At 46.4% G+C, this 25,594-nt stretch overlaps 1 protein-coding gene across 2 annotated transcripts in view; it reads right to left on the minus strand.

Annotated features, from left to right (window-relative positions):
- The window catches only part of LOC137529141 (phosphatidylinositol-binding clathrin assembly protein-like), a 113,228-nt gene extending 90,967 nt beyond the window's left edge, over nucleotides 1-22,261 (minus strand). Inside the window, exon 1 of one of the 2 annotated variants that reach the window (XM_068251153.1) lies at nucleotides 21,804-22,261. In XM_068251153.1, coding sequence (XP_068107254.1) covers nucleotides 21,804-21,933 — 130 coding nt within the window. In that variant the 5' untranslated portion in view covers nucleotides 21,934-22,261. The remainder of the gene's footprint in view (nucleotides 1-21,803) is intronic. The other variant, XM_068251155.1, reaches the window with a different exon arrangement.
- Nucleotides 22,262-25,594: the final 3,333 nt, after the last annotated feature.

Here is a 25,594-nt window from a genome sequence, read left to right on the forward strand (position 1 = left end):
TATGCATCCATCCAAATGTGTAATGTGTGCCCATATAATTATGTATACACGTTTACTTACCCACTCAATTATTTCTGAGATGTCAGCGTTAGCAACAATTCCTTATACAATAACCTGTACGTCAGTGTTCTCCAACCCTGTCCTAAAGACCTACCAACACTGCATGTTTTGAGGAAATCTACAGAGGTACAAGAAATCAGCTCTGCTGCAGCACTTATTGCCTCACCTGTGATTGTGTGTGGTTTCTTGCAAAACATGTACAGTTAGTGGGCCTTGAGGACAGGGTTGGGGAACTCTGCAGCACGTGGTCAATTAATATGATTCTGATATAGAGCTATAATAAAAAGTTGTCCGAGTGCAGCAATGGCCGAGCCCGCAGCCCAGTAAGGGGGCTAGGGGACAATGTTTCCAATAAAGCGGGGAATGTGCTTCCGGTGGGCGCTCGTAAGGGCTGCTCCGGCACAGAGCTCCCGCTTTTCTTCTTTTTTTCCACTGGTTTTTTTTTTTTTTTTTTTTTTTTTTTTTTTTATGTTAGCCAGCATTAGGGTAGTATAGCAGTAGCATAGTAGTAGCTAGTTGTAGTAGCTCCCCCTGCGACCCGTTCAGCCGTCACTGCGGGCTTACAGCCTGTCCCACGTGGGGACCACGTGGGGGGAGCGGGCTCAAGGACTGATTGGGGCCCACTGCGGCCCCAGCTGCCACACCGCATCCCCTGCCGCCACCTCTCAGGGCTACCCCCTATCAGCAGGCTCACCCCTAGACGGATCGGTGACGGGTGCTCTCAAGTTCCCCGCAGCCACTCTCACGGTCCCCTGCAGCCTCCGATTCAGCTGACGAGCCTGCGTGTGAGCCGACTCCAGCGCAGAAGCCTCGGAGAGCCAGCCGCAGAACCTCTGGCTCACCAGAGGAGCCAACGTGATCCGGATGCCTGGAGGAGCCAGGAGCCGACTCAGGGGCTGCAGAGATCCAGCCACAGACCCGATCCTGATGCCTGTCGATTCCCCGTGGAGGACGCCTGCCTGATGATCCGGATGCCTGCCTGAAACTGCCTGCTGAGCGATCACTGCCAGGTCCCCACCACCGAGGAGAAGGACATAGCCCAGCTGCAGAGAGCCTTCCACAGCTGACCATCAGGGGTAAGGCCTCACTTCACACACTGCCTGTCTGCTGTCCCACCGCAGGCCAGTCCCTCTATAGACCCCTCTGGGCCTAGTCTGCCGAACCTGTTGGGTCCCTCTCTAGATCCCTCTGGGCCTAGCTTGCTACCCTGCATGTATCCCTGCGGAACTGTTGATGCATTCCCTGCTGACTTTGGCTGTGCACTACTGACTGTCGCATATTCATGCCTGCCTTGTGCTGAACCCTGCTGTACCATGTGCACCACTAAGCTGTCCCACCGCAGGCCTGTCCCTCCTTAGATCCCTCTGGCCTAGCTTGCTGAACGTGTTGGGTCCCTCTTTAGACCCCTCTGGGCCTAGCTCTCTGAACTGTTGGGTGTTATAACTAGCCTGCATGTATCCCTGCTGAACATTGATGCATTCCCTGCTGTCTTGGGCTGTGAAGTACTGACGATTGCATATTCATGCTGCCTTGTGCTGAACTCTGCTGTACCATGCACACCACCAAACTGATCTTTAGTCTGCCTGTCTGAGCAGCCGGCGGATGCTCCGCACACCCAGAGGAGCAAGCTGGAAGTTCCAGTATGCCATGCTCCACCACCCCACGCTGGCGCCCATCCACCCCTCGTGCCTGGGGCCCAGGCCCGCCTCCGCCGCCCCCCTCCACACGCACGACCTTCACCAGAGAACAGCTACTAGGGTGGGAACCACGTTGCCCCTCACCCCCTGAAGCCAAGCTCCTAATTACCCTGGTCTGGAACCACATCCGGCAAGTCTTGGATCCAGCACTGAGACAACATGCAGGCCGAAGGCGGAGAGGATGCCGAGCTGGGGCCCGCGTGAGGCTGAGAAAGAAGGGCCTTCGGTCAGCCATCCCCTCAGTCCTCCTGGCAAATGTTGACTCCCTCCCCAACAAACTAGACGAACTGCGCCTCCTCTGCGACAGGAGACCTCGGCAGAAACATGGTTACATGAGGACATCCCCGAGAGCGCCCTCCTTCTCCCAGACTACAGCCTCATCCGTGCAGACCGAGACCCTTGTCCTCTCTGGGAAGAAAAGAGGAGGGGGCATCTGCTTCTACATTAGCTCCTCATGGTGCGCCACCCCCTCGGTACTTGACAGGAAGTGCTCCCCAGACCTGGAACTCCTACTAATTAACTGCAGGCCGCCATACTCACCACGCGAGTTCTCCTCTTATGTCCTTGCCGGAGTGTACATACCTCCTGATGCAGACGTCAAATCTGCCCTGCTGGACCTAAATGAGACCATCTTGCAGTGGGAGACATCCCTCCCGGACTCACTGTTCATCGTCGTTGGCGATTTCAACAAGGCCAACCTACGACAGGAGATGCCACGTTACTACCAGCATGTAGCCTGCCCTACCAGAGGCCCAAACACACTCGACCACTGCTACACAGCACTGAAGGAAGCATACAAGGCGGTCCCATGGGCAGCCCTCGGCTCCTCTGACCACTGCCTCATCCACCTTATTCCCACCTACAAGAGGAACCTAGAAACGGCTAAACCGGCACTCAAGTCTATCAAAGTGTGGTCAGATGAGGCCAAGCTGCAACTGCAAGCCTGTTTCGACTGCACTGACTGGAAGTCCCTAGAAGCGACAAACCTGGATGAATGGGCAGATAATGTCGCCTCTTACATCAGTTTCTGTGAGGACTCCTGCGTACCAACAAAATCCTTCAAGGTGTACCCGAACAACAAGCCGTGGTTCACTATCAAGCTACGACAACTGCGGAGGCGCAAGGAAGCGGCACATAAGTCTGGCAACCAGGAGGACTACAGGAGAGCGAGAAATGACCTCAATCGGGAGCTGAGAGTTGCCAAAAAGGAGTACGCTGCAAAAATGGAACAAAACCTGAGATCTATGGACTCAAGGGCTGTATGGAAGGGGCTGAAGGCCGCCACTAACTACAAACCCCGACCCCAACATGCAGCACCTAGCCTGAAACTCGCCGAAGATCTGAGCAGATTCTACTGCAGGTTCGAGAACCAGGAAGCACAGAAGGGGCGTCTGGAATCACCCAACCCCTCTCCATGCCCTGCAGACATCAACCCGAGTCCACACTCCCCTTTGGCAGTAAGCGAGGCCGACGTCCTGCGCCTTCTATCAACGCTAAACGTCAAGAAAGCCTCCGGCCCTGACGGCGTATCCCCAGCCTGCTTGAAAACCGGCTGTCGGCAACTGGCCCCCATCCTCTCTGATATCTTCTCCAAGTCACTGAAGGAAGGCAAGGTTCCCACTTGCTTCAAGAGGTCTACCATCATACCTGTCCCTAAAAAGCAGGGGGTCTCAGACCTTAACAACTTTAGGCCCGTGGCCCTGACGTCTGTCATTATGAAAACCCTGGAGCGGGCGGTCCTAGCCAACCTCAAGCTCTACACTTCGCCCCTCCTAGACCCCTACCAGTTCGCCTACAGGGCAAACAGGTCCACCGATGACGCAATTAATATCTGCATGGAGCTCATCAATGACCATCTTGATGGGCCAAACGCGTATGCCAGGATACTACTCCTTGACTTCAGCTCGGCTTTTAACACCATCTGTCCACGCATACTACAGGAGGACCTTGCCGCACTTGGTGTCCACTCAAGCTTACGCCTTTGGATCACAGACTTTCTCACCAACAGATCCCAAGTCGTCAGGCTGAGCGACATCTGCTCCAAAGCAGTGACAACAAACACAGGCGCCCCTCAGGGCTGTGTGCTGTCTCCACTACTGTTCTCCCTCTACACGAACAACTGCAGATCGGAGGCAGACTCAGTCAAGGTCATCAAGTTCGCCGATGACACCACCGTTGTCGGCCTTGTCACTAAGGATAACGTCCAGGAGTACCGTCAGCAGGTGGAGAGAATCTGCAACTGGTGCAAGGAGAACAGGCTGGTGCTTAACACTGCTAAAACGGTCGAGCTAATAATTGACTTCAGGAGGTCGGCCCCCACCCCTCCCCCAATCTATATTGATGGCACTGAGGTAGCTAGAGTGCCCTGTGCCCGTCTTCTGGGCACTACTATCTCCAGTGATCTCAGTTGGAAGCCCAATATCACTGCCATCCAACGGAAAGCCCAGCAAAGACTCTACTTCCTCCGACAGCTAAGGAAGGTCGGCATGACCCGAGAAATTCTGACCAGCTTCTACTCCGCCACCACTGAGTCAATCCTCTACTCTTCCATCCTGGTCTGGTACGCTGGAGCCACCGCCAGTGACAAGCTCAAACTACAGAGGGTCATTAGGTCGGCGGAGAGGATCATTGGGTGCCCCCTCCCCTCACTTGCACTACTGTACAACAAAAGACTGAAATCCAGGGCACGGAGGATCGCTAACGACCCCTCACACCCAGGCCACCGATACTTCAGCTTGCTTCCGCTAGGCCGGAGAAATTTCGTTTCAAGACTGCTCCTCACGGTTTAGGGCCCCTAAAATGCCAGGACAGTATAGGAATCCTACAAATTACCCCATTTTAGAAGGAAGACACCCCAAGGTATTCCATTAGGAGGATGGTGAGTTCATAGAAGATTTTTTTTTTTTGTCACAAGTTAGCGGAAATTGATTTTAATTGTTTTTTTTCACAAAGTGTCATTTTCTGCTAACTTGTGACAAAAATAAAATCTTCTATGAACTCACCATACTCCTAACGGAATACCTTGGGGTGTCTTCTTTCTAAAATGGGGTCATTTGTGGGGTTCCTATACTGCCCTGGCATTTTAGGGGCCCTAAACCGTGAGGAGTAGTCTTGAAACCAAATGTCGCAAAATGACCTGTGAAATCCTAAAGGTACTCATTGGACTTTGGGCCCCTTAGCGCACTTAGGGTGCAAGAAAGTGCCACACATGTGGTACCGCCGTACTCAGGAGAAGTAGTATAATGTGTTTTGGGGTGTATTTTTACACATACAGATGCTAGGTGGGAGAAATATCTCTGTAAATGACAATTATTTGATTTTTTTTTTTACACACAATTGTCCATTTACAGAGAGATTTCTCCCACCCAGCATGGGTATGTATAAAAATACACCTCAAAACACATTATACTACTTCTTCTGAGTACGGCGATACCACATGTGTGACACTTTTTTGCAACCTAGGTGCGCTAAGGGGCCTAACGTCCTATTCACAGGTCATTTTGAGGCATTTGGATTCTAGACTACTCCTCACGGTTTAGGGCCCCTAAAATGCCAGGGCAGTATAGGAACCCCACAAGTGACCCCATTTTAGAATGAAGACACCCCAAGGTATTCCGTTAGGGGTATGGTGAGTTCATAGAAGTTTTTTTTTTGTCACAAGTTAGCAGAAAATGACACTTTGTGAAAAAAAAAAAACAATACATATCAATTTCCGCTAACTTGTGACAAAAAATAAAATCTTCTATGAACTCACCATACTCCTAACGGAATACCTTGGGGTGTCTTCTTTCTAGAATGGGGTCATTTGTGGGGTTCCAATACTGCCCTGGCATTTTAGGGGCCCTAAACCGTGAGTAGTCGTCTTGAACCCAAATGTCTCAAAATGACCTGTGAAATCCTAAAGGTACTCATTGGACTTTGGGCCCCTTAGCACAGTTAGGCTGCAAAAAAGTGTCACACATGTGGTATCGCCGTACTCAGAAGAAGTAGTATAATGTGTTTTGTGGTGTATTTTTACATATAACCATGCTGGGTGGGAGAAATATCTCTGTAAATGACACATTTTTGATTTTTTTTACACACACAATTGTCCATTTACAGAGAGATTTCTCCCACCCAGCATGGGTATGTGTAAAAATACACCACAAAACACATTATACTACTTCTCCTGAGTATGGCGATACTACATGTGTGACACTTTTTTGCAGCCTAGGTGCGCTAAGGGGCCCAACGTCCTATTCACAGGTCATTTTGAGGCATTTGTTTTCTAGACTACTCCCCACGGTTTAGGGCCCCTAAAATGCCAGGGCAGTATAGGAACCCCACAAGTGACCCCATTTTAGAAAGACGACACCCCAAGGTATTCAGTTAGGGGTATGGTGAGTTCATAGAAGATTTTATTTTTTGTCACAAGTTAGTGAAAAATGACACTTTGTGAAAAAAAACAATAAAAATCCAATTTCCGCTAACTTGTGACAAAAAATAAAATCTTCTATGAACTCATCATACACCTAACAGAATACCTTGGGGTGTCTTCTTTCTAAAATGGGGTCACTTGTGGGGTTCCTATACTGCCCTGGCATTTTACGGGCCCAAAACTGTGAGTAGTCTGGAAACCAAATTTCTCAAAATGACTGTTCAGGGGTATAAGCATCTGCAAATTTTGATGACAGGTGGTCTATGAGAGGGCAAATTTTGTGGAAACGGTCATAAGCAGGGTGGCCTCTTAGATGACAGGATGTATTGGGCCTGATCTGATGGATAGGAGTGCTAGGGGGGTGACAGGAGGTGATTGATGGGTGTCTCAGGGGGCGGTTAGAGGGGAAAATAGATGCAATCAATGCACTGGGGAGGTGATCGGAAGGGGGTCTGAGGGGGATCTGAGGGTTTGGCCGAGTGATCAGGAGCCCACACGGGGCAAATTAGGGCCTGATCTGATGGGTAGGTGTGCTAGGGGGTGACAGGAGGTGATTTATGGGTGTCTCAAGGTGTGATTAGAGGGGGGAAATAGATGCAAGCAATGCACTAGCGAGGTGATCAGGGCTGGGGTCTGAGGGCGTTCTGAGGTGTGGGCGGGTGATTGGGTGCCCGCAAGGGGCAGATTAGGGTCTAATCTGATGGGTAACAGTGACAGGTGGTGATAGGGGGTGATTGATGGGTAATTAGTGGGTGTTTAGAGGAGAGAAGAGATGTAAACACTGCACTTGGGAGGTGATCTGATGTCGGATCTGCGGGCGATCTATTGGTGTGGGTGGGTGATCAGATTGCCCGCAAGGGGCAGGTTAGGGGCTGATTGATGGGTGGCAGTGACAGGGGGTGATTGATGGGTGGCAGTGACAGGGGGTGATTGATGGGTGATTGACAGGTGATCAGTGGGTTATTACAGGGAATAACAGATGTAAATATTGCACTGGCGAATTGATAAGGGGGGGGTCTGAGGGCAATCTGAGCGTGTGGGCGGGTGATTGGGTGCCCGCAAGGGGCAGATTAGGGTCTAATCTGATGGGTAACAGTGACAGGTGGTGATAGGGGGTGATTGATGGGTAATTAGTGGGTGTTTAGAGGAGAGAATAGATGTAAACGATGGATTTGGGAGGTGATCTGATGTCAGATCTGCGGGCGATCTATTGGTGTGGGTGGGTGATCAGATTGCCCGCAAGGGGCAGGTTAGGGGCTGATTGATGGGTGGCAGTGACAGGGGGTGATTGACGGGTGATTGACAGGTGATTGACAGTTGATCAGGGGGGATAGATGCATACAGTACGCAGGGGGGGGGGGGAGGGTCTGGGGGGGTCTGGGGAGAATCTGAGGGGTGGGGGGGTGATCAGGAGGGAGCAGGGGGCAGTTTAGGGACTAAAAAAAAAAATAGCGTTGACAGATAGTGACAGGGAGTGATTGATGGGTGATTAGGGGGGTGATTGTGTGCAAATGGTGGTCTGGGGGGTGGGCAGAGGGGGGTCTGAGGGGTACTGTGGGCGATCAGGGGGCAGGGGGGGGCAGATCAGTGTGTTTGGGTGCAGACTAGGGTGGCTGCAGCCTGCCCTGGTGGTCCCTCGGACACTGGGACCACCAGGGCAGGAGGCAGCCTGTATAATACACTTTGTATACATTACAAAGTGTATTATACACTTTGTAGCGGCGATCGCGGGGTTAACAACCCGCCGGCGCTTCCGATTGGCCGGCGGGTTGACGTCGCGGGTGGGCGGAGCCTATTGCCGGTGGATGCGCGCGCATCCCAGCGCACGATCCCCGGCCAGAGAGTGCCCCAGGACCTGACGCCAATCTGCGTTACGTGGTCCTGGGGCTGCCACTTTGCCGCCGCCAATATGAAGTAGGCGGTCGGCAAGTGGTTAAACTCCCTCCACATACTTCCATCGGTGCAAGTCCTAACGAACGGTGGAACAAGCCGGGCCATGGCCGAACAGTCAACCGAACCACCCAGCCCACAAGATTAACCACTGGTCATCTCGGGGTCAATTAACAAACTAGAATGTTATATAATGTAATGTAATGCAATTGATTGCTTCGGCTGTTGCTGACATCGATCCATTTCTCTATTATATGTCCCCTTTATATGTCTTTCTCCCGAGCTATATGTATGTGCCAAAAATAATTCCGGGCATGACCAATCATGCTTGGCGAAATAAACGATTCTGATTCTGAATATCACTTTAAAAAGAAAAAAAAAAAAGAAAAAAGTGGACATCCATCGTTCAATACCCACCAACTCAGAAATGGTGCATCACACAGGCGCGGGGCATATTCCAAATGAAAGCCAAGATGCTCAGCTTTCCAAAAATGTGTAGATTTCCAAAGAGAAGTACATTTAATTTAAATAGCAAGCAGTCAAATTTGGTAGATTTAATACGCAAGTACAAACACAGAACATTTATATTGCGCTTTTCTCCTGGCAGACTCAAAGCGCCAGAGCTGCAGCCACTAGGACGCGCTCAATAGGCAGTAGCAATGATAGGGAGTCTTGCCCAAGGTCTCCTACTGAATAGGTGCTGGCTTACTGAACAGGCAGAGTCGAGATTCGAACCCAGGTCTCCTGTGTCAGAGGCAGAGCCCTTAACCATTACCATTACACTATCCAGCCAGTATCTTTTTTATTATGGACAATGCAGCAGTTTGAATAAGATCCAAATACTCAAATAGGGCTACAACAAGAGATATGAGTGCAGAGTAGATTTCACCACTGGAACCACAAACATACACAAAGCAATGTAGCAATACCTGACGCATCACAAGGGTGGACTGACACACCAAGGCTATGGAACAAACAATGCATGGCTTTATAAACATTTACGCTCACACCTGACAACTGGAATGTCTATAGATATCAGGTCACCACTTCATATTTAAGGCAAGAATAAAGCTATGTACACACAGTTTACAGTTCATAATCATTAGGTGACAACCTAGCATATGTGCATAGGTCCCTTGTAGGCTTCCTCCTCAGCAGAGGGGAAAAATCTTCAGCAGACCACTACTGTAACTGTGGTCTACAATAGGATGCCACCTTCTCATACCTTCCTCTCAACTGGACTGAATTTGCTGCTCAGAGGACAACCCAGCAGCACACATGAATCATGAGTTCAAGCTCACTGTCAAAATGATTTCAGTTTTCTCAAGTCCATACACAGTTTGAGGCCTGGAACCCAGGGCTGTGGAGTCGTAGTCGTGGAGTCGGAGTCGTGGAGTCGGGCAATTTTGGGTGCCTGGAGTCGGAGTCGGGAAAAAATGCACCGACTCCGACTCCTAATTAACTTGTAACTGTAATTAAAATAGAAAATATGATAAAATGTTCTATTTCTCAGATACTAGTCATTAAAAATAATGTATATATACAGTAATAGCTGTGCTTAGTCTAGAAAAATGAAATAAACCAATCAAAATTAGTTACTTGTGCTGCTTCAATAAAGCAGTCCCCGTATTTTTAAGGTCAGATATACACATCTGATTGTGACTGTATATATGATGTGTACACAGGAATCTCTTATATATACTAAATAACATCTATGCTGTAAGAATAAAGCCTGATGTGTAGCTGTGTCACTAATAGAGATGGTCAATGAGATGGAAATAATTATGCACTGATGCCGATTTATGCAAATGTATGCACTCCCTTTGCTGATGAAATCAAATAATTTGATATGTTGTTAAAATTTGGTTTGGTGACTACAAATTAAAGGGTACCTGAGACGGATGAAAAGTAAAAAGTTTTATACATACCTGGGGCTTCCTCCAGCCCCCTTCAGGCTAATCAGTCCCTCGCTGTCCTCCACCACCCGGTTCTGCTATGAGTCCTGGTAATTCAGCCAAGTCAGCGCTGTCCGGCCGCATGCCGCTCCCACAGCCAGGAACATTCTACACCTGCGCAATAGTGCTGCACAGGTGTAGCATGCTCCTGGCGGTGGAGTGTGTGCATGTGCACGCCCGACTGGCTCAAGTACCTGGACTCATAGCAGAAGATCCAGGTGGTGGAGGAGGACAACGAGGGACTGATTATCCTGAAGGCGGCTGGAGGAAGCCCCAGGTATGTATAAAACTTTAAATTTCATCTGTCTCAGGTTTACTTTGTTACTCAGTAGTACTATACTCTACATATGCACTCCCCACAGAGCTGCAGGGAATCCACTGAGAATGCTGTGCACATTGAACACAGAGGTGTTGTCTGTCACCCATAAACCTTGTTCAGATTGTGCATGAAGAATGTGTAATAGAGGAAGAATCTCCTCATTCCCCTGCAGAGTACCTGCACATCATTCTTACATGTACCCACACTTACATTGCCTAGGGCCTGATAGATGTTCTTTGTTCCGGTTTGTACCTTTTACAAGTACGCTTACCAAGGACTAGTTTTAGTCTAAAGGGAATAAATATAGTAGTCTACATATCCTTCTCACTTCAGTTGTCTTGTAAAATTCCTAAGCGTTGGCAGTTAAGAGACGAATTTCATGTTACATACTTTTAATCAACAAAATTGTAATATGCAAATTAGAGGAGTCGGAGTCGAGGAGTCGGAGTCAGTGGAATCCTAAACTGAGGAGTCGGAGTCGGTGGATTTTTGGACCGACTCCACAGCCCTGCTGGAACCCACTAGCAGCCCTTTTCTAAGTGCTTGCGATTTGAAAAGGTATTGCTAATGCAATGCTACGTGTGTGATACCACTTGAGGGATGTGTTTTTTTTTTTAGTTTTGTTTTTTTGAAATTATAAAAGCTTAGAAAAGTGCTGCTAGTGGGTCCCAGGCCTGAGACTGCAACGCAGTAGTTAGTAGACTTGTATTTTAAACAAACTCAATTGATTATATGGGTAGCAAGAGGTAACTCTCCAGTGTACTATTAGTCAGTGCCCCCCAGTATATATAACATACCTCAGTAAAGGAAGCCAGAAGTAGTCTCCCCCCCCCCCCCCCACCCAAGTATAGGTAGCCAGACGTAATCTTCAGAATACATAACCAGAAGTACCCCCCCCCCCCCTCCCAGTATAAGTAGTCAGAGGGGCACCCAGTAGTAGTTAGCATCCTCAGTAAAGGTAGCACCTCAGTAACCGAATAGGTAGTAAAAGGTAGTCCCCCCCATAAATATCCATATGTGACCCCTAGTACATGTAGCCAAAAGGGGTTGGAAATCTAAAAAAATCCCTCCAGTATAGAAGTAGCCCCCTTCCCAGTATAGATAGAGGGGCTAGGTGGCCAGAAGAACCCCCCACCCTTTCCCCATGCAAAATAGCAGAAGCAGAGCATAACTTACCTCTTCAGGCTCAACTGACGATCAACCATTTCCAGGTGTCTATGTATGATTAGAGCGCCCTATCTCTTCATGGTAACAGGGGACTGTAGTCATAGAGAACAGGACGCCTGATGTAGGTAAATAGTCCGGTGGAGCCCAGAAAGGCAACTCGCCTCTTTCCTATACTCTGCTCCACCTCATGGGGAAAGGGGGACAGGATGTCACATCTGACTACCCGTACTGCACTCTAGGGGCTTGCTGCGCATCTCCATGAGGCCCCCCTAGTCTACAGGCCCCTTAGCAGCCATGAACAGTGCCTACATTGGGCATGATTCACCCATTTTCCGCTGTAGTCACCTTATGTTACCTTTTTTTAAGCTGCCAAAGAGCAAACATTTTTTAAGCTGCCAAAGAGCAAAATATAATTAAGGTAAGAAAAGTAATATTGAAATTAAGTTAATCAGGAACAACTTACTTTGAGTGATTCGTTTGCTTGTAAAATGTGCTGAAAGGTTAATTTTATCAATTAGGTGATAAGTAATGAGAAGTTTTGTGAATAGAGCCCAATGTAGCCAAACTCTTGACCCTTCCGTGAGCTGTCCCTATCATATAAATTAGAAAATTTGCATTGCTGTCTACGGAGTTCCCAAGTAGCAACTACACCTTTTGTGCAGAGACCTTACTGCTTAGCTCTTTGAGGCATTACCTGAAATCTATTGATAAATTGATGCTGCCTTCACTTTACTATGCTCTCAGTAAGTTGTGCATCTACATCATGAAAATGGTACTGGCCCTGCTTCTTGGGATAAGGGAGGAGAGGGGAGGAAAAACACCACACTAAAAGGTTACTGGAAAGGGTAGGGACAACATCACATCTTTAGTTGGTATATTTAATGTTATTTCAGGTACCTTTTAACCCTTTCACTAACAATAAGGGGCATTTGGATGACTTATTGCTGGCAACTATAGGTTAGCAGCAGAGTCCTCTGAAGTCCAAAATGGTCTTTACAAATCATTTTGGGTGACAATTATATAGCATGAATACTTCTTGCTCATTTCTCAGCTAATCATGTTTGGCTGTATGATGAGAAGGGTAAGAAAAGCAAGCCACTTTTATGAGTCGATTCATATTTTATGTTAATTGTGAGCAAATGTATGCAGCTTGGAACAGGAACAATCAAAATCATCAGCTCCTGTATCTGATTGCTCCAATTCTTAACTACCTTAATTTGCATAAAATTTGTATCACTTCAAATTTAATATCTCATTAAAGGGAGCCCGAGGTGAGAGTGATATGGAGGCTGCCATATTCATTTTCTTTTAAAAAACACTAGTTGCCTGGCAGTTTTGCTGATCCCCTGCCTCTAATACTCTTAGCCATACACCCTGAACAAGCATATGCAGATTAGTTACTCTGAGGCCCGATGCACACCAAAACCTGCTAGCATATCCGCAAAATGCTAGCAGATTTTTAAACTTTTTTTTTTTTATATTTTTATGAGGCGTTTTGCAAATTGCTGCTGCGGATTTCAGTGAAACATATTTCATATATTGTTACAGTAAAGCTGTTACTGAACAGCTTCTGTAACAAAACCGCCTGGCAAATCGCTCTGATCTGAGACATTGAGGCAGAAACGCCTCCGCAATCCAAAAAATGCCTCACCCTGGGAGGATTCGTTTCTGCAAAACGCCTCCCGCTGTGGTGCACACCCCCATTGAAATACATTACCCTAGTGTATCCGCAGCCGCAAGCGGTTGCAAAAACACTCAACAAGCCGCTCGGTGTGCCCCAGCCCTGACTCAGTGTTTCCTGGATTAGACATATGCTTGTTCCGGGGTTCTGACAGATCAACAGGACTGTCAGGCAACTGGTATTGTTTACAAGGAGATAAACATAGGCCTTAATTCACTAAGCTTATCTCCTGTCTTTAATAACCTTTCTAGAGTGATCACCATGGTGATGAGGCATGTCGTATTCAGGAAACATTTTACCTCAGGCAAACCTAAAGTTAACTCTTCTGTCTTTAAGTGAACTCTTCAATCCTTAAAATAACTCCAGAGTTAAAGACAGGCTGTTAATTAACTGCATGTGAAAATAACTAACTACAGAGGAGGTAACTTAAGGAATGAAGAGATAAGATAACTCTCACTGTGTGGAGGTAAGTTTTCTCTTGCTTTATTATCTCCAGCATGATCTTAGAGAATTGAGGCCATAGTCTCCATATCACTTTCACCTTGAGAGTCCATTAACCATCTCTAGGACTGGAGGATGGTTGAAAGGGACACACGTACAAATTTCTGGTCAGCCAATAGATGCGTTCAGTTTTGTGGAGTAAAAAAATGGGATGGACATGCAAGCTGGAACTTCTTCTGAGGTTCCTGCAGAAACAAAAGAAATTGGGCAAGGGTGATCTGTTCTGGCGGATGGCTGCAGGGGACAGATCCGTCCTGGCGGATGACTGAAGAGAAGGCCAACGGAGAACATCTGTACACACTTTAGCTTTCTAGAAGAAAAGATAGAGCAAGTGTTGTGTCCAAGGAAATCCTACACTTGCTCATGTGTCACCTCTCATTTAGCAGTAGATAATGCTCAGCTATAGCCAAGCACACTTGTGCAGCGCTTGCTCACCAAACTGTCAACCCTAGTTATCCTCCAGCAATCCTTAAAGTAAACCTATTAAAAAATAATAATAATAATAATAATAATAATAATAATAAAAAAAAAAAAAAATTAATATATAGTTCAATTTACCTATGGTTTCTACCAGCCTCCTGCAGCCATCTTGTGTCCACGCCTTCACAAAGCGATGATCGTGATCCCCGAAGCACCCTACTTTCAATTTGATGTACGGCCCCAGTCCGCGCACCTCCAGCTCCAATGGACTATAGCGCTCTGCGATTGCACAGTACGAACAATATCTCTACTGCACATGCACAGAATGCTCCAGGCAATGAGAGCATGATCGAAGACGTCAACATCTCCCTACACGCACCAGCTTCCAGGAACACGCTGGGCTTGTTGTTCCTTTGAACTGTGGCCATGCGGCAGTGACTGCTGCAAGATGGATGTCCCCGTGGACACGGGGCCTATAGAGCAGTCACCTTACATAAGTTAATTTAACGCTAAACACACACACCATTTATGAATCTCCTATGACGGCGGTCCCCCTAGGTGCCTGACTTCCCAGGAACCCTTGGACATCACCTCCTCCCAGCCAGTGCTGCCGACGCCTGCAGGAACCCTGCTACGACCAGTAAGAGCCCAATCGGGCAATCCATATGCTCTGGCAGACACATGCTGCCATCATGTTCACTTGCTGCCGCCATTGCTAATCAGCTGCATGATCTGCTTTCAGCCTGACTTTGCTTGCTTACAATGAACTGCTCTGTGCTGATGTCCGTTTGTGCCTCTCTCATCTGGGCTATTGCTGCATGGACTTTTGCTTCCACATGTATGCTGCTTTGCTCTGGATTTATGTGAGCAACATGGATTGACTTGTAGGCATACAGATTCTAATGTGTATATATCAGTACGAACATTATCAGGAGGCATTGAGCATATGTGATAACTGATAACCAACGAGCAATCAATATCTATGTACATCATAACAATTGGTTACAAGGTGATTTCTGCACAGTTGGCTGGGAGTTGAGGACACCTGCTACTCCATCCCTGCATACGAAAATCCCTTTCCATTAATGGAGCATTATTGATGAATTCTGGCCGAAACCTGGACTTTTTTTTTCTGTTTTTGTTTTTTGTTTTTGAGCTGCGCAGCTCCTAATTATCAATTTATGTGCACTTAGTCCAAAGTTTGGATATGTGGATCTAGAGGGGATTAGGTTTAGTGGGTTTGTGGGTCTGGGGATGTCGAGGGTCATGGGGCCTTCCGCTGTCATATACATGTTTTTATGGTAAATAATCTTTTTGCAAGTGTTTAATAAAGTTTCGTATTTTTTATAAGAAAAACATTTGTATTCAATCAGGCCATACCCCTTCCATAATTAATCTCACAAGGTATTTTGTCTAACCATTTATGAACTTCTCTTAGTAGGGAGGAACATTTTAAATATTTTTGTATATAGAGAAGCTCCGGTCCCTTAAAAAAAAAAAAAAAAAAAAAAGGAAGAAGAAGATTATTAATATATAAAAGGGCAAAGAGCCCTAATTGTAAAGCTCTATGTTGGAGCTCGTCAAATTGGTGTGCGTCAGTGGCGATAACTCAACCACTTGCCTGTAAATGAATAGAAGTCTGAAACTGTCTAGCTCCATCGGCATGACGACTGCAGCCACTTTTAACTTAAAGCGGACCCAAACCAAACATTTTTTTAATTCAAAATATTTAGTTGCACCATTCTGACACCTACAAAGATGAATAAATAATCCTTCAAGCCTATGAGCATTTCAGTGCATGCTTTTCACCCTTCTCTTTCCATAACTAGGGTTATACAGGTGGCAGCCATTAGCAATTCCTCCTTTGCCGGGCACCATCTACTCCACCAGTTTGCCGGATTCTGTCCCGGCAATATGAAAGGAAGGGAGGGGTTCCTCCAATAAATGTAAAATATTTTATATTAGTCATCATGCAGCTGAAAAAAGGCTGCTATTTAGTATTATAATTTAGAAAATAGATTTTATTCCTGAAATCTTGTATTTTTAATTTGGGTCCACTTTAAAGCGGAATATAACCCTGCATTTCAACTTTGCTCTAAAACATTTATAGCATATTATATGCAACCAGCATTTTTTTTTTACTAGACCAGCATTGGAAGGGTTACACACAGAGCTTTAAAATTCCATGGAGAGAAATGCTGCCGCATCAAAGTTTAAATAGATACATTTAAGTAAACACAATGTAACAAGTGAGGAATGTGACTCACCCTCTCTGACTGCAGGAGCTGGAGGACAGCCAGAGTGTGTAACATTCACCACTTGTTACATTGTGTTTACTTAACCTCCCTGGCGGTAAGCCCGAGCTGAGCTCGGGCTATGCCGCGCAGGGGGAGATCTCAGCCCCTGGTGGGGCGATTTGTGTGCTGTAAAGTGCTGTGCGCGCAGCCAGCACTTTGCTAGCTGCGCGCACAGCTTGATCGCCGCCGCTCTGCGGCGATCGGCCGCACGCAGCGGCGAAAGAGGGCCCCCCCCCCGCCAGAGCCCTGCGCTGCCCGGACCAATAAGTTCCGGGCAGCGCTATGGGCTGGATCGGGTGTGCCTGACGTCAGGACGTCGGCTGACGTCCATGACGTCATCCCGATCGTCGCCATGGCGACAGGAGAAGCCAAACAGGGGAACGCGTTATATACGCGTTCCCCTGTTTGCTATAGATGCCGGCGACGATCGCACTAGAGGGACACATGCGCCCTCTAGTGGTGTTTCATGTAGCTACCACTCTGGTAGCTTTACATGAAAAAAAAAAAAAAAAAAAAATTACAAAAAAAAGGTTTTTTGCCAATTTGGCAAAAAAAAATTAACCGCCAGGGAGGTTAAATGTATCTATCTAAACTTCGGCTGCTGCAGCTTTTCTCTCCCCGGAACTTTAAAGCTCTGTGTGTAACCCTTCCAACGCTGGTCTAGTAAAAAAAAAAAAAAAATACTGGTTGCATATAATATGCTGTAAATAATGTTTTAGAGCAAAGTTGAAATGCAGGGTTATATTCCGCTTTAAGTCTTCTACGCTGTGGCCACCCCCATTTGCATTACTGCGGCCAACCCCAAACTCAGCACCTGCTTTTTAGGCCACAACTGTCAAACTGAGGGGTGGGGAGCGGCAACACAGGTGAGGGTGGTCACACATAGCAGTTTTGCTGATGGAGGGGGCCAAGTTTCAGATCTGTAATAATTTACAATGAATGAGGTAAGTTATTGCTGCTGACACTGGAAGCAGGTTATTAATTTATTATAATCATAATAAGCCCTACTTTGCAGGCTCTCTGGTTTTTATGCTTGGTACCCCTAATGCCCACACAGAAGCTCAACTGCTGTTCCCTGGAACAATCAGTGATCATTTTGAATGACAATTTTAGGAATGATCACTGTACAGGCCTGGTAGTCTCTATAGTGTTTTATAGAGAGAAGGACAATGTGGAGTAGGTAGAAAGCAATGAACAGTCATCAAGTCAGTTATTTGTCGATTCTCCAAAATGCTACATGAATTACCCGTACAAATGATAGATCTTCACCTAAGACTATCACAACGATCACCTGTACGCAAATATTCTCCAATACTATATAGTCTTGGAAAATAGTAAATAAGGCAGCCTTGGCCTGCCAGAACCAGATGCTAAAGATAGATGCCATAGTTACAAGCAAAAATCTATTGTCTGCACCATGTTTGTGGAGTCAGACGCAATTTCTATGTTCGGGCCTGTACACACTGAAAATCCCAAGCGCAAACGCAGTGCAATGCGATTGCGGTTTTTAATCAAATTTCTACTTGCAATTTGTGTGAACTTGTGATTTTGCTGAGGCTTAAAAAGCACAGCAGTCACTGCAACTGCATTTTTCTAAAGCCGCATTGCACCAGTGTGTACAGGTCATCAAAATTTTCACGATTTTTCAAAATAAATTGTGAATTTGAAAAACAGCGCAAACGCAGCAGTGTGTACAGGCCCTTACTTGAGTCATTAAAGAGAACCAGAGGTGGGTTTAAAGAATGCTATTAGGACACCGAGGCTTGTTCTGCATACAATGCCCAGCCTCTGTGTCTGTACTGTGTGTCCCCAGCTCCCCCCGCGCTCTGCTGGCCCCCATAAAAAAAAAAAAAAAAAAAAAAAAACACAACCTCGGGTTCTCTTTAAAAGATGTACTATGGCTACAGAAAAAAAAAATCCTAATAGAATTCAAGCATACAAAGAGTTTGTCCTAAACTTTAATGTTACAGAGAATGCCATAATGACACCTGTAGTGTTTCCACAAACTTTAATGAATATCAGTGTCCCCAACCTCAGCAGCCTACCCTTTCAGATCTGATGAATTGAATAGCAAGTACTCAGCAAGCCACTACTGTAGTTCAGATTCAGCGATATATTTCCTGCTCATTCCGTTTCGCCATCTCCATGACACAGAACATGCAGCTCTGCAGGGAAATGTATCAGGATTATTAGTAAACAGTTCTCTGACATGATCATGAAATAGCCTGAGAGACAAAAATGAATTATTTCCACATAACTTTAATGTCAGCGGATCACTGTCCATTGGACCATTGTTGCCAGTTCCCTGATATTAATCTGTCTTTTAAAAATAATCTAACCCAGTTATTTTGGGCAATAGTCTATCATAGACTAAGCTATAGCTATTCACAAATAAGGGTTAAACAAGTAACCCAGTGATTCATGTTGACAGGGATAACATTCCTTGCGTGTTGCAAGCTTGCAACAGATACAGGAAATACAACATTTATATTTTTATAAAATTTACTCCCTATACGTTTTGTAATTAAAGTCAGAGGTACAATAAAAAAAAAAAAAAAGTCAAATGCTTTACTTCCTTATTCCACTACATTGTTTAGCAAACCGCCATGCAGTATCACTAAATGACCATCACAAATGAGCACTATTGCTCTGTGCCACGCACACATCTGCCTCTTGTGCCTCACCAGTAGTGATGGTCATGTCTAGGAGAACTCATGGAGAAGCAAGTAATTTGTTTGATCAGCTGACAGATTTGCAAAGTGATTGCATCCAGTTTAGCGCATGATCAGGACTAGCAAATCAGAGACTTGCAGATCTATCACCTGACCAAACTGATAACTTGCTTCTCCATGAGCTCTCCTAGACATGATCATCACCAGGGGTGATCTCCGAGCTTAATCCCGAGTGATTACTCATGATTCAAATTAGGTGTAATTACAGCAGGTGTGCAGCGGGGAATTAAAGGGTTATTTACCCATAATTCCGCTGTCCGCCCTGTGTCCTGAGAGTCTGTGCTGTAGACGGCTCATGTTCCAAGCCTCACTGCCATCACTTCCTCCTTCCGGCTTGTAGGAGGAAATGATGGCAGCAAGGCTTGGAACACGAGCAGTCTAACAGCATGGACTCTCAGGACGCAGGGCGAACGGCGGAATTATGGGTAAATAACCCTTTCATTCCCCGCTGCACACCTGCTGTAATTACACCTAATTTGAATCACGAGTAATCACTCGTCATTAAGCTCGGAGATCACCCCTGATCATCACTACCCACCAGTAGAACATACCACTTGGCGTAAGGCTCTCCTGCATCTGCCACTTGACACCCAACAGGATAGGCTGCTTGGCTTCAGCTTCTTGCACATCTGCTACCCAACCACTTGGCTTCAGCCTATTGCGCCTCTGCTACCTAACAGGACATGCTGCTTGCTTTCAACTTCTTTTGCATCTGCTACCCAACAGGACAGGCCACTTGGCTTCAGCCTCGAGTCAGAAACAAAAGCAGTCCCCAAGCTCAACCACACAGTGTTCAACACCAGGGAGTCGACCAGTACACACCCAGATCCACCAAGGTGCAAAGAAGTCCACAGAAAAGAAGGAATGACTAGGTCTCAGCATGGATTATTGCAATTATAGCGGTGTCTTAAAGAGACTCAGAGACAAAGAATACTAAAGCTCTGATACTTTCCTGGGGCTTTCTCCCGCCCCATAAAACACGTCTAAGTCCCACGCCGTCCTCCCACGGTCTGCCGTTCAGCTGCAGTGAGCTCCGTTACCAGGCTCAGTGGATGCCAGTTAGGGTCTACTGCCCATGCGCAAACCTCCCGCGCAATAGACCTGGACTGATGTCACTGACCCTGTTACCGGAGCTCACCAAGGCTGAACGGCAGACCAAGGGAGAACGGTGTGGGACTTAAGACGTATTTATGGGGCGGGAGGAAGCCCCGGGTAAGTATCAGAGCTTTAGTATTCTTCGTCTCTAAACCTCTTTAATTACACCATAGCACAAAACACACAACATTTTGGCCCGAGAGGCTTTTATCAAGTGTTGATAAAGGCCGAAACGTTGTGTTTTGTGCTATGGTGTAAAGACACAGCTACAATTGCAAAAATCCAGGTTGAGAACCAGTCACAGGGCTGTGGAGTCGGAACAATTTTGGGTACCTGGAGTCGGAGTCAGTGGTTTCAAGAAAGTGATGAGTCGGAGTCGGGCAATTTTTAAACCAAATCCATAGCTTTTGTACAAATTTGACTAAGGAGTTGGAGTTGAGGAGTCCAAACAATTTTGGGTACCTGGAGTGGGAGTCCGTGGTTTCATAAACTGAGGAGCCGGAAGACTTTTGTACCGACTCCACAGCCCTGCCCAGTCATTCCTCCTTTTCTTCAGCCTCTTGAGCATCTGCTACCCAACAGGACAGGCCACTTGGCTAAAGTCAAGCACTGTGCCTGTACAGTGATTTTTCCAAAACCATTATCCCAAATAACCACATATTGTTTTATTCAATGTCCCTATAGTTCATACATGTCAAACTCAGGCCCTCGGGGCAATTAAATTTGGCCCTCAAGTGGTTTCCCCACTTTGCATTAGGTTTGGCCCACTCTAGACCACTGGAAGTGAAGCCTTAGAACACCAGGGAAGCCATATGAGCGAGGTAGGGGGAAAGCATTAATCAAAAGGGAACTGTGTAGGGGAGGGTTGGGGCCACTAGACACCAGGGAATTGTATTTGGGAGGGAGGACAACTAGACACCAGAGAACTATATAGGGGGAAGGAGGAGGTCCACTAGACACCAAGGAACTGTACAGGAGTTAGAAGGGGGGCATTAGACAACAGGGAACTTTGTGATCAGGGAGGAAGGTGGGCAGTAGACATTGAGGTTGGCCCGCGACTTGGTCCCAGTGTTCTATTCCTGCCCACTTTGTATTTGAGTTTGACACCCCTGCTATAGTTAAAGAAAATATCTTGAAACTGTTGCCCACTCAGTAAAAGAGGCACACAGCTGCACTGACTGGTTTGAGTTCATTTATACAATTTCAAGGAAGAAAACCAGTTTCCCAGAGAAACCAATCATGTCTAAACCAGTGACAGGTTGCAAGCGTAGCACATCTTGTTCAGCTTTGTGAGCATCAGTCCAGGCATGGCTGTCAGGACAGGCACCCCTCATTAGTATGCAGATCAGCTCATAATCAAGAACTGGTGTATCAAAGCAGGTGCAAAGGAACCTGAAGTAGAAATGGAGCAGCAGCCCAAAGCAACTGGATTCCAGCTGTGAAATGCAAAGAAATGCTGCCTGGTACTGCAATGCTCCAGGTGCCCCAGCACCACAGAGAAGGGCAATGAATGGAAGCCCTCTGGGTTGCTATGGGTAACAGCCTCCATTCCCTACCCGTAGCCATACTTACAGTCCAGGTGCTTCTTCTTGGGCCCCATCATCTCATGGGTCGTGGCTTTACACACGGCCTTGGACACAGCCGAGCCGGTGACACTGTGCTGGGCCGCCGTGATGCGGTCGGTGATGGACTGGCCAGACATCTTCGCTCAGCTGCCGCAGGGCCTACACACTCCGGCTCAGTCAGATGTTCCGGGGCAGCTATCCCTGTGAGGTGACCCGGCCCGGCTGGAGGGCTGGACTCGCCTATCGCTTCCTCTCTTCCTCCCCTCCTTCTTTTCCGGCTTCTCTGCCCTCTTCTCTCTTCTTTTTTTTTTTTACCTCACACTTCACTTTGAAGACAAAATGGCGGCGCCGTGTCATGTGACTGGAGTCCGTAGAGCGCCGGCTGTTGTTAAGGTGACAGTACCGGCCAGTGCCAGGACCGGAGCCGCTGCCAGTCAGCGCGGAATAGTGGCTGGATGATCAGGAGCTGTGTGCGGAGGGAGGGGGTGGGCTGGAGAAGGGATGACATTTCCCGTCACACATACGTCGCCTTCCCTGTCTTACACAATAGTATGCTCTTTTATGGTGAGGGAAGGAAGGTGTCAGCTGAGTCTCTCCTTACAGAATAATTCCTAGGCTTACAGGAGAATTACTTTTATCATTATCCATTAGCACTTTGTAGGAAGCTTTCTCCGTGATTGATTTTTTTAACACCATTGTAATTTACTATATATTTATGTCTAAAAACTTCTACAGTGTTAATAGGTATTTATGAATATCAAGTATGGCTGTGTAATGCTAAGTAAGGGCTCAAACCCACTAAAAGCCTTTTCTAAGCATTAGTGAATTGAAAAAGCTCTTGCTGATGCAATGCTATGGGGGATTTTTATAAAATCACATCGCTCTAGTGGGATCACACCCATAGCATTACATTAGCAAGAGCTTTTCAAATCACAAAGCGCTCAGAAAAGCGCACCTAGTGGGTTCCAGGCTTATGATGTGAAGTGTCTGCATTGTCTTGAATCATCGGAGCGAATGAGAGGTTCAGATTTTAGTTTTCCACGTGTGTTTTTCTGCGAGCGTTTTCTGCACACCATTTGGATGTAGATAAATGCATGCGGTTTTTCACGGCAGTTAAAGAGACTGTAATTTAAAAAAAATATCTGGGGGATACTTACCTCGGAAGGGGGAAGCCTCAGGGTCCCAATGAGGCTTCCCCATCCTCAATAGCCTGGGGGATCCTGCACTAGCGCCCCCTCTTTGACAAGATCAAGCGCAGGCGCACTATCGGCTCATTGTTTGGGTAAGGCGTAAATAGCTGAACCCGATCATATCTGCTGTACGGCGCAGGCGCCAAGGACCTGCGCAGTACAGCAGATCAATCGGGCTCAGCTATTTTCGCCTTAGCCCGAACAAGGAGCTTCTAGAGCACCTGTGTAGGCTCGCGTTAGGTAAATATTTACCTCACCGCAATTCGGAGGGTCCCAGTACTCGAATGGAGGGATGAAGGAGGACGGGGGAAGCCTCGTTAGGATCCAGAGGCTTCCCCCTCCCAAGGTAAGTATCCCCCAGAGGTGTTTTTTTTTTTAAATTGCAGATTCTCTTTAATGTAATTGATAGAGAAAACTGACAAAAACATGTGCATACTGTAGGATGTCATTTATTTTTCTGCACGCTAAATGTGCATTCAAGTGTGAACTAGCCCATTAATTAACATAAGTTCTCAGTTTAAATTCATTTTTCTGTGCAGCAAATGTGCACGAAAACAGACATGTGTGACCACTTCCTGTTTGCATGCTTGGGAAACATCAGCTGTGGTCTATGGGCTTAGTGTAGGCAACCTTCATTCACTTCCACAGTGTTGGCTCACCCCACTACCCAATTTATAAGGGGGGATTTTTCCGTGATGCGCAACCTTTTCCGTATTGAGCGAGTGTTTGCAATTTCACAACCATGGTTACATTTGAGTCTTTCACAACGCTCGGCAATCACGACTGTAACAGCGGATCAAATAGTTAAATCCCAGACAACTCCTGCGCAAAGTATGGCACTCATTTAAACTATCGTTCGCGCACAATGCATGTCCTTGCAATAGAAGATGGATGGGGGAACGCTCGTTCGTCAGGTTGCATCACTGTAGGTTTCCCGATCCATCTTCTGGTGAGCACCCAGAAGCTCCGTTTACACTGCATCAGTTGCAGTGTTCACCCCAGGCTCTTTTAGCTTGGTGTTCCACCTGGCTAGTTTTGGTTAGCACCCGGCTGTAATCAGCTCACCTCCTCCTATGCTGTAGGCAGAGTTTCGCACAGAAGCACCAGCCCTGCATTCTCTCATCTCGCTTCACCCGGTTACTTCTTTATGCCACCCGGCTACTTTTTCATGCCACCCAGCTGGGAAAAAATTCTAGGGAAAACACTGCGTTGCGTTGCAGAATAATAATAATAATTATTATTATTTTTTATTTATATAGCGCCAACATCTTCCATAGCGCTGTACATAGTACAAACAAATAATGGGGAACAAATATACATAAGAACTACAAGACACCGTGCAGTCATGATGACATTGAATAGTAGAAATACAAATACATACATAGTTGATGTGTAGTTGGTACATGTGCATATGTTAAAATTACAGCAGTATGAGAAACACTAGGAGGAGGACCCTGCCCTTGCGAGCTTATATGTCAACTAACTGTCCATACAATTCTATGGGCCTTGTCACATCACTGCATTATAACTGATAATTATTATTATCATTGTTTAGTATTTATATACATGACTCGCAGCTATACTTGTCCTTCCAACCTGGTGGAACAGACACTACTCCAAAAATAAATTCTTGCTTAGCTGAGCTACAAGAGTGGATGAATGACAACTGGTTGAAGCTGAATGCTGACAAAAATAATGTCCTTGTTATCCAAGGCCAGACCTTGGCATCAAAACAGCTCTATTCTAAATCAACACGAATCATGATGTAAAATTCAGACATAAACTGCTCCAACCTTGTGCGTAGGCCTCAATTCACTAAGCTTAACTCCTGTCTTTAATAACTCTTCTGAGCTGTTTTATTATCACAATTATATCACCATGGTGATAACTGTAAAACAGCTCAGAAGAGTTATTAAAGACAGGAGTTAAGCTTAGTGAATTGAGGCCATATATAGTGTGCTAATTGATGGAGAATTGAACTTCACAAATCAAATCTCGGCTGTAGTCAAATATTCCTACTTTCATCTGAGGAGCATTGCTAAAATTAAACATCTCATTCCCCCAAGTGATCTTCCAAAACCTAGTTCACGCCTTCATCACCTTACATCTGGACTACTGCCCTCTATTCAGCCCTCCCAAACAAGGACCTGTACCGCCTGCAATTCGTACAGAATGCTGCTGCCAGATTGCTAATAAACCAACCTTGCCACTGTCACATTACACCATTTTTTTTTTGCTCACTGCACTGGCTATCTGTAAAATGGAGATTACTCTTCAAGATTAGACTGTTGACATTCAAATCCCTACACAATTTGGGCCCTGGATACATGAGCGATTTGCTGAAACTGCATCACAACCTCAGGTCAGCAGGATCCATAAACTTGTTCACTCCCAGAGTGCACCTCAAAACCTTTGAAGCCAGAGCTTTCTGTCATGCTGCCCCTACCCTTGGAATTCCCTACCACACCCTGTAAAAACAGCCCCATCCCTGGAGTTATTCATATCCAGACTGAAAAGCCACCTTTTTAGCCTGCATTTGCAGACTTAAAGAGTTCTTCCTCTGTACCACAATTTACCAATCAACCATTACTGGTCTGAGCCATGCTTA

The sequence above is a fragment of the Hyperolius riggenbachi genome, chromosome 8, assembly GCF_040937935.1.
Source record: "Hyperolius riggenbachi isolate aHypRig1 chromosome 8, aHypRig1.pri, whole genome shotgun sequence".
Classification (NCBI taxonomy): Eukaryota; Metazoa; Chordata; class Amphibia; order Anura; family Hyperoliidae; genus Hyperolius; species Hyperolius riggenbachi.